Here is a 14,335-nt window from a genome sequence, read left to right on the forward strand (position 1 = left end):
TTAAATACTGTTTGTTTGTATCGTCATCATATCTATACAACGTCAGAGACGTAGTCAATGACGACACTGTCTCTGAGTTTTGTAGTTTCAAGATCGTAACTTGTTCTTTATTTGCTTGGATATTGTACTGCTGCTGTTGTTGTGCGTCCATTGCTTACATGCCTGGATGTGTTTGTGTGTTGGAGTCTTTAAACGTTTTAGTCAAGTTAATGCGCGCATATTGTCGGCCTTTTGATCTTCAAAAAGGCTTTTTTCCCTGCTGTTGTTTTTAGTTGTTATTGCTGTTGTGGTTGTTATTCTTCGATCAAGACCAAAACATCAGGCTGAAAAAGAAAACTGAGCAAAAAAAGTAACAACTGTGTGCACACGAGTGCAAATTGAGTATCTGTGAGTGCGTGTTATCTGTGTATGTGAGTTTTAATATCTGTGTGTTCAGGAAAGTGATCATATTTGTTCGAACATTTGTCGGTTCGTTGGGTAACATTTTGCGAACAAGTGCCGCAAAAAAAAACCGAAAACTATCATAAAAAACATAAACACAATCAAACCGAAAGACAGACGGACAAGCAGACAAGGCGGTAAAATGTAATACAACCAACTAAATAAAGAAAAAGAAAGAAAATACCTTCTGCTGTAGTTCCATCCATGTCCGTTTCATAGGAAAACAACAACAACTTTAAAAAGTACAGAAGAAAAGTGCAATATTTTTTGCCCGATTTATAAAAGAAATATACAAAGTATACAAAAAGAAAATCTTTGAAAAGCAATACAATCTAAATCCAAAGAGGCTTTTCTAAAGAAAAAGGCCATCATCATCATTATTATCATCAGCAACAGTAATAATAAAATAAATGAAAAATACGAAAAAAACTGCACAACAAAAACAAGTTGAGGCAGATCATTAAAACCAGATAAAAATAACAAAAAAACAAATCAGAAGCTAACAAAAATTGTGTCAAATTAATTAACTAGAAAGTATTAAAAAAACGCCACCAAAAAGCAAACAAAACAAATTAATTCAATTAAACAAAAATCAAGTTTTTTTTTAATAATATAAATAAAAATCTCAAATATATTTAAAACTAAAATAAAATACCAATTTTTTACAAAATATAATAGTTTACAATTAAATTTTTCCCCTATAATAAGTAGTAATAATTTAATAAAATATAAAAATACAAAAAAATATATCCATTAAAATTAATCCTAAAACGCAAAAGGTGTACTTAAACAAATAACAATTTTGAAAATTAAAAATATAACAAATAAATATTTAAACTCTTTAATATCCATAAAAACGCCCAATACCCCGTTTTAACTACAAAAGAAAAAAAATACAAAACAAAATGCATTTATTATGGATTATAACTTTGGCCTCTATGGCCATTTGGCATTTGCAACTGATTAATTGTGATGATCTCTCCATGCACTCTCAAACACAAACCACCAATGGAGGCGGCTTACCGAATATGGGCGTAGGCGTAGCCGGCCAAAGCTCTATCACCAATCCCTCTAATCCTTCTCTACACAATCAAAATCCCTCGGCCACAAATCTCAATCAATTAGCTGGTAATAGTTCACTTTTAAATACTCTTATGCAAACATCTGGCAACGTTGGTATGACAGGTCTAAATGGTAATATCGGTGGCATGGGTGCTATTGGTGGTGTTTTGGGTGCAGTAGGCAGTGGTTCTACTGGTTTAATGGGTCATCCTGCTACTGGTGGCGCTACACATGGTGTTGGCCAGAGTTCGGGTGTTCATCATCATGGTCATGCATTGGCCGGTTTGGCTAATTTGGGCATTATAGTGCCTGGTCATCGAGGCAGCAGTTCAGCGGATTCTGGCGGCCGTTATAATCCCCCTTATTTGAGTTCCAGCAATATGGATATGATGGGCGGAGGCGGCGGCGGCAATGGTATGCAGCAAGGAGGTGTTGGTTCCGTTGGAGGTTCTCAATATTAGTAAGTACAGTAAATTTTTAATTCAATATTTCCAAAACTCTATAGAAAAAACTGAAATTTTATTTAAATTATTCGAGATATAAAGGTTCATATGTGTTTATCCAAAATTTTTGCTTCACACTTTCGATATTGGAATTAAAACCTGGCATGTACAAACTATCGTATAAAAATTTAAGTAAAATTTAAAGTTATATTGTTCATTTTTAAATGACAACATGTACTTATCAGAAACATTTCGGACCTGAATTTCTCTAAATGTCAAACTATTGTTCTAATATTCTCACGATTATGTACATATTTCGATTGTTGTGGTTCCAATTTCGTACTTTCCGATTCTTTAGATTTCAAACTATTTTTACACTCTACTCCTTTGTAATTTCCACAATCTGTTGAAATCAGTTGTCTTAGCAATCCAAATCTTAAATAATTCTAAAATCCATTCCATAAATTAATGAGATATAAACAAAACATTTGTTATTATTATTCTTTTTACTAAACACAAGATTTATTACAGATAAGAGTTAACTGCTGAAATCAGCGATGGAAAAGCTTTATGAATAAAATTCGGATTTTTTGAAATTTTACGAATATTTTATGATGGGAAAAAACCGATAGAAAAGTACCGAAATTGATAAAATCCAGTAATGAGCTTTCCAATTTTTTTAAAAATTAGATAATAGATATGTATAGAATTTAGATTTCCAAATTAGACAACGTATTGTTGTAATTTTGACAACGTTGCGTTGTCTGACAACATTGTCGTATTGAGAAATTATAAACACTTTAATGTCAAATTTGCATCAGGCGTGTATAATATAAAAATGTGGTCTGAAACCGAATACTAATTAAATTTTTTTTAAATTTGCGGCTTCCGGTACTTTAGTGTTTTGTTAGACAGTAGGTGATGGGTTCGATTCCCACCTGAGGCACTAATTAAGTAGCGTACAACTGACCCGATAGAGGTCTAGATGTTGGTTGATTGGTCTAGGATTTGATGTACATTTATGCATTATTCCTTCATACTAACTTACCAACTAAAGAACTTTGGAAAATATATATTTTTTCAATGACTACAAATATTTGTAACGGTATTCCCATTAATTCAAACTTAATTTTCAATTTAACATATATTTATAGTTTTCAATCAAATAAATGTTTAAACAAAAGTTGTTTATTGGCCATTAATGTGCATTTACTGCGCTTAATGTTTATAAATTTCAATCTTTCGTTTTTTTGTATTTTCGTACTTCAAAAAAAAGTAACAGCATTTTTTTGACATTTGATTGACAGATTGTGTTGCTGTTGTGTTTACAAAGTCATTTTTAAATATCCAACAATCACGCTCTCATGATTTTTAAGGAAGAAAAGTTTTCATGATTAATGGCAATTTGTTTGCATTTTTTCAAAAATTTTAATTATAAGAATAAGAAATCAAGATCAAATTTTGTTTAACGGAGCACATTTTATAAGAAAGAAAGCAAGTCTTGGATTCTATGAAAAGGGTATCATAAATCAAATTTCTCACCAAATAGTGAAATTTACTAATTTTTTAGTTAGAATCAGATTTCCAACCACGATAAAGTTGAAGAATTTTAAAAAGGTTTAAAATTTTTAAAGTTTTTCATTTTAGAATATGCAATACTTATGTTAACACGTAAGTTTTCTATTTGTGCAAATTGACCAATTTGCACAAATTTTTCACGCAATCTTAATACTAAATCTTCAAGCTTTAATAATTTCAAATATTAAAAAGTGGTTCAAAATAGAAATTATTGTCATCCCTTGCCAAATAAAGGAAAACAAAATATATTTATTACTTTCACCAAAGGAGACAAACACACATACACAAAGACAAAGCGTTACAAAAACAAAAATAATAAATATTCTGTAATGCATTAATTTTGATGTAATAAAAAACAATATGAATATTTAACATTAATAAAACGAACTAAAAAAACACACACACAAACAAAATAAGAACAAATCCATCCCCCTTTCCAAAATTAACAGAATCTGTTATCTATTGTCTCGAGGGGAGGAGATGGTGGGGGTGGCGGACAAAATAAACGTTATAGTCTAACCAGAAAAATAGGAAAGCGAAGAGTAATAATTTATTTTCTTTGGGGAATTTTAACGTTTAATGCGTTTGTTCGTTTAAACGTACGTTTGGTTACAGCGTCAGTGTTGCAGTTTTATTACCATGATTATTCATAACAAAACCAAAAACTCTAATTTAAATCAACACTGTTGGCTGGCACCCACCCACACATACACACCAAAAAATATACCGAAAAGAAAAACCACAAAATGCGAAAATTTTTTATGATTATTATTGGTATGTTGTTGTTGTTTTGGTTAAAGGAACAAACCAATAATCTAAAAGGGCGGACGGTATGTAGTTGCTTTTATTGTAAAAAAAATTTAATTCGAAAAGTGCACATAATTTACATTTTACAATGACAACAACAGCAGCAACATTAAATTGTCGGCTATAAAAGTGAGTCGTCGTCATCATGCTCATCAGCAGCAGCCATCATTGTCATTGTTGTAGTCATCAGGTTGAATAATAACAACTGACAGTCAGACAAACTACAGGTACAATATTGTTTTATTTTTATACCCTTCACCTTCGTGAGAAGGGTATATATAAGTTTGTCATTCCGTTTGTAATTTCTATAATATAATTTTCCGACCCTATAAAGTATATATATTCTGGATCCTTATAGGTAGCGGAGATGATTAAGCCATGTCCGTCTGTCTGTCTGTCCGTCTGTCTGTCCGTCTGTCTGTCTGTCTGTCTGTCTGTATGTTTGTTGAAATCAGTTTTTAGAAGACCCCAGATATCTGCGAGATCCGAATCTTCCATAATTCTATCAGACATACGACCGGCAAGAACGCTATTTAAAATCAGCAAAATCGGTCCATAAATAACGGAGATATGAGCAAAAAACCGAGACAACCTCTGAAAATTTCATATAAAATTTAGATTTTTTATTCATGCTCAGACAGAAACTGCAAAAAACAAAAACAAAATACATAACAATACGGTAAATATTGTTATTGTAATTTGTTTATAAAAGCAAAGCAAAGCAAGAGCAGCAGAGCAAGAGTAGCAGAGCGAGAGCAGCACTAATGTTTTGTTATTGGCTAGAAATATGAAATTAAGTATGTAGAGCCTGGATTAAGTGAGAACCTATAAAAGGGGACTTTCTGGTACTTTTTCGTTCTTCAAAAGGTATTTTTTGAAATTTCTATAATATTGAACCTAGAAACATGAAATTAAGTATGCATGGCCCGGATTAAGTGAGGACCCAAACAAGGGGAGTTTTTGCTACTTTTTCGTTTTTCAAAAGGTACTTTTTGCAATTTCTACAATATTGAACCTAGAAACATGTAATTTAGTATGTATGGCCCGGATTAAGTGAGGACCCATAAAAGGGGACTTTTTCGTTGTTCAAAAGGTACTTTTTGCAATTTCTACAATATTAAACCTAGAAACATGTAATTAAGTATGTATGGCCCGGATTAAGTGAGGACCCATAAAAGGGGACTTTTTGGTACTTTTTCGTTCTTCAAAAGGTACTTTTTGCAATTTCTACAATATTGAACCTAGAAACATGTAATTAAGTATGTATGGCCCGGATTAAGTGAGGACCCATACAAGGGGACTTTTTGGTACTTTTTCGTTCTTCAAAAGGTACAAAAGGCTTTAAACACATCATGGTGAAGGGTATATAAGATTCGGCACAGCCGAATATAGAACTATTACTTGTTGTTTCTTTCTTTGCTCTTCCGTTAGTTGGAATTTGAATGTAAATGGATCATATTTGTTGGATTTAGAACACAATAACAAACTGAATAGAAAGAACATCCCTGTTTTGTAAATAAGACAACTAGTACTAGACTTGTTGTTATACATATACTAGTTGTTGTCTTTGGTAAACATAAATGTTTGTATGAGTTTTTGTTGTAGTACCATCATTATCATCATTATTTGTCATTACATTGTTGCAACAAATCTTCTACACAGATACAAAAACAAGCAAGCGAGCAAACAAACAACAAACCCGGTAACGCCACACACATTCAACAAACAAACTCAAACACAATGTAAAAGAATGAATGAAATGCCACCCACTCTTTTTTATTGAACGTTGCTTTTTTCGATTTTTCTTTTATTTTTGTAAATAATTTTTTATGATCTGGTGGATTAAATGACTGAAGAAAATAAATAAAACTAAACGCTTGCTAAAACATTTTTGTTCTGTTGAATACATCTTTTGCTTGTTGTTTTATGATTTTTCAATGTTCTTGTTTTTTACAATTAAGCTTGTAGACAAAACAGATTTTTGTAAAAAAGGCACAGTGGGCCTGGTATATAATGTAACTTTTAGTAAAGCTAAACATGAAGTACATAGTTAATATTTTAAAAGAATGATGTATTAGGACTTGTTGTACACTCCTTTAACAATGCTTTATGAACCCACCAACTTCGGTCTACCAACCTAGAACACTTACTACTTAGCTACCGGATACCAAATCTTTAAAATTAAAAAGATACTCATTCGGCAGAGGACATTTGAGAAGTTGGTGGAAGATAAATTTGACAATTTATGTTCCCCATTAATATAGAGATCTAAAGATGTTCAGAACAAAATTTCCTTTATCTTGAACACAGGCCAACAAATTTTTAACACAAAGACCAAAGTATTCTTATCTAAAAGAATAATCTGAGCTTATTCTATCTCGATTTCATTTAGTTTTCGAGTTATTATGTAAAAATTTGTGGAAGAAATACTGTCTTTTCCTTTTATATTAGAGGCGTTATAACTGCGCAAAGATACCTGTATTTGATTATTTAACTATGTAATTCGGCACTCTATGTAATTGGGCCCCTGCAGAAATACTTTTCTGCAGGGGCCCAAAAAAGAGCTTTATGCAAAGTTCCAAACCAATATTAGTCGATCGAAGCAAAGTCTGGTCTATAAGGAGGGTTGGGTAAAATGTCTCAAACACTTTTTGCTTAATAGTCCTTAAAAGATATTGCAGTAAGTGTCCGAGCATTGCCCTGATGAAAATTTATGCTCTCATGTTCTGCCAGTCGCTTAAAGAACAGCACGGAATACGTCTGCTTTTAAAAATTACATTAATACCCTGGAAAAACTTTCATTGACAAGTAATGAATTAAATAAAAAAGAGAATGATTACATTGGAGGCAAGTAACTAAAATGTTCACTTACAAATAACTACTAAAATAAGGAGTTAAAATGTTTCTTACAAATTTTGTTTCTGTGTGTGTGTGAAAACATTAGGTATATCATATTATAAGTCATTATACGAATACTTAAAAGTAATGCAGACGGTATGTAGTACTCATTGAAATGTTAGCGTTTGTGTAATTCCCAATTTCTACAGATCTGATCTGTATGTGGTAGTCACTGAAATTTAAGTGGTTGTGTTATTACCAATTTGAACAGATAAGATTTAGTATTCAAATTTTTTAAATAAATGCAAGAAAAAACCTTTGGAAAAAATCTTCAAAAAACTTTTAAAATTCTCTTTACTTCTATAAAAGTTCTTCTTTCATATTAAAGCAAAATTAACACAGACATTAATTAGACCGTCTAATCAATTATTTACATAATATTTAAACAAATGACTGCATTTTATTTTCTTATTATTACTACATAAATACATATGTATAGAATTACATACTTACATTTTCCTTTTGTCAACGATTTTTGACCTTTTCTACAACACACTCTCTCTGTCACTTCGCACAAATGTAATATACTCAACCAGTTACATATGTTTTTACACATTTTACACATTATGTCTCAGCAAATTACAAACTAATCACTGTTAATCAGCTTAAATACAAATTAGCAAAAGTTGCATTTTCATAAAAGAGAATATTTAAGTCAGTTTTTTTACACACATATAAAAAAAGGTGTTGACATGACTAATGCGACAAGAACGACAAAAATCAAGAATGAATAAAAACTCGGGGAACCAGAGGATCCAAATAATTAAATAGTTTTGTAGAACTTAAATTAATATTAACATTTTACTTAACTAAAACATTTTTCTTTATAGGTTGTTTTTATTATATTATTCATTACCCCCCCCCCCCAAAAAAAAAAAAAAAACAAAAAAAATTGTATTAAAAATTCTTTTCTTTTAAGTTTGTTTAAGTGTGTGTAGTAAAAGTATCTGTGATTTTACAAAATACCACAAAAAAGACATTGACTTGATTTAAATTGACACGCCTCAGACACATAAACTACATTGGCGAATACAAAAGAAACGAAAACTCTTTTCTTGTATTTTTTGCTTTCGAAGGCATTGCACAGGAATATATAAGAAGATTTTTGTATATTGATAACAAAACTATTAATGAAAATAATGTTGTTTTTCTTTTTTTTTGGTTTCAAACATAAAAGAGTATGTACTTTTTTAGTACTCGTATTCTCAAAAGGGGGAAAATTTACATTTTTAGAGTATTACAAAAGATTTTTTAGAAAATTGTCTAGATAATAGAATTAAATTTATAGTTTCATTTTATTATGTTAAGAAGATATGTTTAAAGGCACGAAGGTATCATAATTTGTAAAGAAATTTTGATTGGATTTTAAAATTATTACCAGTGTTGGCAGCAATACGGTAATTGAAACAACTAAGAAAATATTTGCAATTTCGCAAATATTTTTGTATATCTGGCAAATCTTTAACTTTTTACATGTGAATTAATGTTTAAATTATTCTTTACTAAATGAGAATCATATGAATTTCTTTTTAGTAATCATCAAGTTTTAGTTGTTTGGGAAGACTAGACTATAGACTATACTATGGACTAGACTATAGACTATACTATGGACTATAGGTGGCCTCTGGTAGGGTGGCCTCCGGTAGGTTAGTGGTTAGTGTTCTAGTCTGGTAGACCGGAGGTGGTGGGTTCGATTCCCACCCGTGGCACTGGTTAAGGAGCGCACAACAGGCCCGATAGAGGCCTAGGTGTATTTCTTCGGATTTGATGTGTATACATCCTCCTTTCAAACTAACTAACTAACTATGGACTAGACTATAGACTAGACTATAGACTAGACTATAGACTAGACTATAGACTAGACTATAGACTAGACTATAGACTAGACTATAGACTAGACTATAGACTAGACTATAGACTAGACTATAGACTAGACTATAGACTAGACTATAGACTAGACTATAGATTAGGCTATATACTAGACTATAGACTAGACTATAGACTAAGCACTAGACTATAGCCTAGACTATAGACTGTACACTAGACTATATACAAGATTGTAGTCTAGATAATGGATTAGACTATACTCTAGACTATAGACTGAATTATGAGCTGGACTTTATACTAGACTATATATTAGACTTTAGACTACGCCATAGACTAGATTATAGACTATACTGTATACTATTATTCAGACTAGTCTATAGACTCAATAGGTAAGCAATAACAACCATTTGAGATAAATGTTTCAAACTTTTCGAGCAGGATTAAAAATGACCCATTTTTCAGAGTATTTTATCTTAAATTCTTGTTTTTTGTAAAATGATGATGTATTCTGAAATATTTATTAATTCTTTTTATAAATAAAATACAATACCAATCTGATGAATACATTAAATAATTGTTTATTTATCTTAAAAACTACTGGAATTTCATTTGCTTTGATTAATCATCATCATAAGCATCATCATTATGATAATATTTGTAAAGTATTGTGCTTTAAATCTGGATTTTTGCTTATTACGCAGAAAATACGATTATAAACAAATTAAAATTATTACCAGTGAGTCGAATAAACAGAAGTTAAAATAAATAACAATTTAAAGTTATATTGATATTAGCAGTTAAAGCGGATATTGGTAGAAGCAAAGCTTTTACTTTTGTTTAGTTACGTACGCGTGAGAGCAGGAAAGCTGTTAGCTAGAACAGATATCAGCAAAGGTCTCTCTTGTCTAAACAAATACGATTTAAAGAGATTAGTTTTTTGTTACATGTATATTGTCTTATCAGTGAACAAGTCTCTTCACTACTCCATTGAATATTATATATTCTTCTTTAACGATCTGTGTTGGTTTCAAAATAATTTATTTCCGAGCTAGATAGCAAAATTTTGACTTGTTGTAGAAATGTTTGTTTAAAGTTCTTTGGCATTTCAAAAAATTTTTTTTAAATAACTAAAAGGCCAGTAATATTTGTATAAATAAACTAAAAAAGTTTTCTTAAAATATTTTTAATATTTTTTATATATTTATGTATTTTTTTTCCAATGATAAGATATTTAATAATTTTCTTTTCTTTTAAGTTTTATGCACATAAAGAAAATAACAAGAAAAAATAAACATTTCTCAAAGGAGAAAAAAGTCTAATAAAAATCACAACAATACACATTTACAAAGAAAAAAATAACCAAGAAACAGAAACACATCTAATAAGAAGTTTTTTTTTTTATTTTTGTAAAACTCAAATTTCACAATTTAGGATTTTTTTTTTTACTTTTTGTATATTTATTTTATAAAGAAACACAAGCAAGTATGAAATATAAAAAAAACGAACTTCTGAATTAAAATGAAATGTTCAAGTACTTTGATAAAGAACAAAAAAAAAATTAAAATACAAATACGAAAATATGTAATTTTTTTCTATTTTTTGGAAGCTGATGATGATAAGTATTTTTACTATTAAAGTTAAAAACTTTGGCTATAAATGTTAAGACAATAGACAAATATATACATATAGCCATCATCATCTATACATACATATATACATACATCCCCATAAGTACACACAAAACAGTCTGACTTTTTTGTTCGCCTTTAACTTAGGAATATAAAATTTAACGAGGTACCAAGAAGCATAAAGTTTTCTTGTTGTTGTTGTAGTTGTTGTTGTTAAATATCAGTATCAAGATATTAACATTAAACGGGGGAACGAACTAAGCTAAAAATAAGTAAATAAAGTAAGGAAGAAAAAAAGAAAGGAGCCAATCCTGAAGTTTAAATATTTTAAACAATTTTAAGGATTCGCCCTGAAGATAGCTTTTATATCAACAACAACAGCAACAAAAATTAAAATACTTAAATGAAAGAGTATGTTGATATGTTTGTATGTATGCTTTTAATAAATCAGTTGCTGCGTATCAATTACATTAGAAATTAGCTTTCTATTGAAATTTTAGAAGTTTAGAATAGTAAAAGGTTTTAAAAAAAGCAAAAAACCATTCTTTTTCATTTTATTTATTCACTTATTTATTGATGATGTTTGGTTGTCTATGCAGAGCTTTTAAATAATTGATTTTTCTTTAGTGTTTGTATATATTTTTTTGTCTTATTTTGTTATTATTTTTTTGTTAAAAGCTGCTTATGGGAATGAGAGTAAGAGGCTCAAATAAATAGTAACATGTACTTAAAAGTTCTTAAGAAGTTTTAAAGTCAATTAACCCATTATGTAATAGAATATGTTTTATGTTTTTTAGAACATATAGATGAACTGATGCAAAAAGCTAATTTTAAAAGCTTTCACTTTCTAAGCTTTAAATTAAGCAGAGAGTGAAAGTAGTAGATTTTTGTGACATCTTGTTTTTGAAATGTTCCGTATTTAATTTGAAGAAACGTTTTTAACACAGCGGCATCAATCTAAAATGTTTCCCAGAGAACAGCGTCCAGCGTTAGGATAACTTTTATAACAAAAAATCTATTTAATTTACGGAAATTGGGTGATTGAAGGGGAATTTGATGTTTCGAACTCTTTTTTAGAATACAGGTAATAAATTGAATTTTTATAGCAAAATCGATTCCAAGAAAAAGGTCGCTATCGGGACTGCTGCGCACTCCTTTTATGGAAGTGAAAGTTTTACGTTCGATGTTAAGAAACCCAATTACCTGAAGTTCTCTAGAATTATTCAATCTGGAATAACATCCCTTCTCCAGATATTTGGGTCTACACATATGTATGTGAATATTTATTCATTTCGTTGTTACCATTTAGGTTAGGTAGATAAATGTGTAATTTTTAACCAAGGCTCGTTTTGTTCAATGTGATCAGTCTACATTGATTAATATGGAACCAAAAGTTCCTTTTGTCAACCAGTTTAAGTTCATTCGTATTGCAGCGGATTCTAACAGGTATTTGTTCTAATGATCCGCGTAGCTTTGATATTCTATTTAAAAGTTTACTAAAATTTCTGTGTTGGTATGCGATCGTGGACGCCCGATAGCAAACGAATATGTCCGATATTCATTGATTAATGTCCTACAACCACCTTTGGTCAAACTTTCTCAAGTAGAAAGATTATCTTTGGCTCATAATCTCAATCTGAGTTTATCATTTAACGGATAGATATTCAGTAGATCACGTTGATTTAGCCCCAGGACTTCAGTTCTTACGAAAGAACTCCTTTTAAATCTACCTTTAAAATATCAAAGACGATAATGATGATGTTACATGCAACATAATTATTTGATTAGTATGTATGAGTTGGTACAACATTTCGCCAACATTTACATACATATGTACATGCGTCTGTATGTCTGTCAAACATGTTTATTACATTATTTGTTTAATATTGTTGTTGTTATTGTAGTTGTTGTTATTTGTTAAATTTTCTTCCTCATCTATTGATATTTTGTTTGTTGCTTTCTCGTCAAGCCTTATTCAATATTTTACTTCGTATTTGTGTTTAGTTTTTTCTGTACTTCCTAAACCATGACTACTATTTGGTTTACGAGTAACAACAACTTCATTCTCTAATTAAAACTAATGTTTTTGTTGCTAAAATGTAGTTGTTGTTGTAGTTGTCGTTGTTATTGCTATTGTTATTATGTATTTTCTATTTGTATTTTGAATTTGAAATTGAAACCAACCCCTTTTGTTTTTCTTTTTTTTTTTTTGTGAAGAGGTCGTTCGTTCGTTCGTCGTAGTTGTTTGCATGAACGCAACTTCCCCCCTTCTTAAAGGGCAATTATTAAATTTTCATTACATCCCTTAATCAGCTTTTGAACAAAGTGATTTTTTTCTCATTACATTACACATGTATGTATGTACGAATGTTTGTTTGTATATAGATTTTTGTATGTGTTTGTATTATTTCTTCAACTGTTATTTTCTGATATTCAAATACTTTGTTTGCTTAAACTTAATAATGGTTGTTAAATTGTAATCGAACCCTGAGTTATTTTTTTTTTGTTGTTTGTGAAACCAAGACAAATATTGATTTACAAAAAATATATGTACACACGCACACATACACTTAGACATAATAATGTAATGCATAAAATTCAATTATTTTATTTACGTTTTGTATGCGTGTGTGTGTCTATGTTTGAATTTTGACAATCAAAAGGAGTTTGAACTTGAGCTGGTATAAATATTAAGAAACAAAAGATTTTGTTTTTTTTTAAGAATAGGAGGGAAATAAAATCTTTATGAATATTAATAGAGTCTTATGGGTAAAAACGATTCTTTATTATAATTATAAATTATGAGACAGTTAATGACTCGACGACTTTTTAGTTAAGGTGACATATTTTAACATATTTAGGCAGTTATTGAAAAGGTTAGATTGCATTATTCTCAGGGAATTTATAAGTAGGTATGGGAAGGTAGTAGGGTGGGTAGGAAAAAACGTTTTTTTGCTATAAAGTTATTAAGCTAACCTAAAAAACAAGTATAAAAGTATAATTGACATATTAGAACATTTAACGTAATTATGATCCCAAAAGCCCGGTTGTATGAAGGCTAGGTAAAATATTACACCGATTTCAACCATTTTTAATTGCGTTCGTCCTAGGACCAAAAGAAGAGTATGCGCCAAAATTCATCAAATTATCTTGAAAAGTACATGGAAACACAGACAGACAGACAGACAGACGAACGGAAGGACGGACATATACGTATTTAGAAAGTAATGCTGAGCCGTTTCATATACTTTAAGATGGGTGTAGGACAAATATTTTTGGATGTTACACACATCAGCACAAACTCATAATACCCTCCCCACTATAGTGGTGTAGGGTATAATTACATTCTATCAGTTAAAAATTTAAGACTTTTCAAAATCGGTGTTAAACTTAAAAATATTTTTATATCAGGCTATAGAAAATAACTCCACACAGAGATAAAAAGAAACGCCTGCTACCAAATTGACACCAAAGTGCTTATAAATTTTCAATAACATTCGTTGTCAATAGTGAGCTTACCACGTTTGTTAACATTTGGACAACGGATGTGTATAGAATTTAGATTTCCACAAAGATTTTTGACATCCGTAATTACATACTACTTGTATACACTTTGACAACGGATGTTATTGAAAAATTATAAACAATTAG

General features: G+C 30.1%; 1 protein-coding gene across 1 annotated transcript in view; it reads left to right on the top strand.

The window, feature by feature from the left end:
• Positions 1-1,174: 1,174 nt before the first annotated feature.
• LOC111690737 (protein Wnt-4) overlaps positions 1,175-14,335 on the top strand; it is a 48,383-nt gene continuing 35,222 nt past the window's right edge. The window contains exon 1 of the mRNA XM_046945216.1: positions 1,175-1,963. Coding sequence (XP_046801172.1) covers positions 1,347-1,963 — 617 coding nt within the window. The 5' untranslated portion in view covers positions 1,175-1,346. The remainder of the gene's footprint in view (positions 1,964-14,335) is intronic.

Source organism: Lucilia cuprina, chromosome 2, assembly GCF_022045245.1.
Source record: "Lucilia cuprina isolate Lc7/37 chromosome 2, ASM2204524v1, whole genome shotgun sequence".
In the NCBI taxonomy this organism is placed as follows: domain Eukaryota; kingdom Metazoa; phylum Arthropoda; class Insecta; order Diptera; family Calliphoridae; genus Lucilia; species Lucilia cuprina.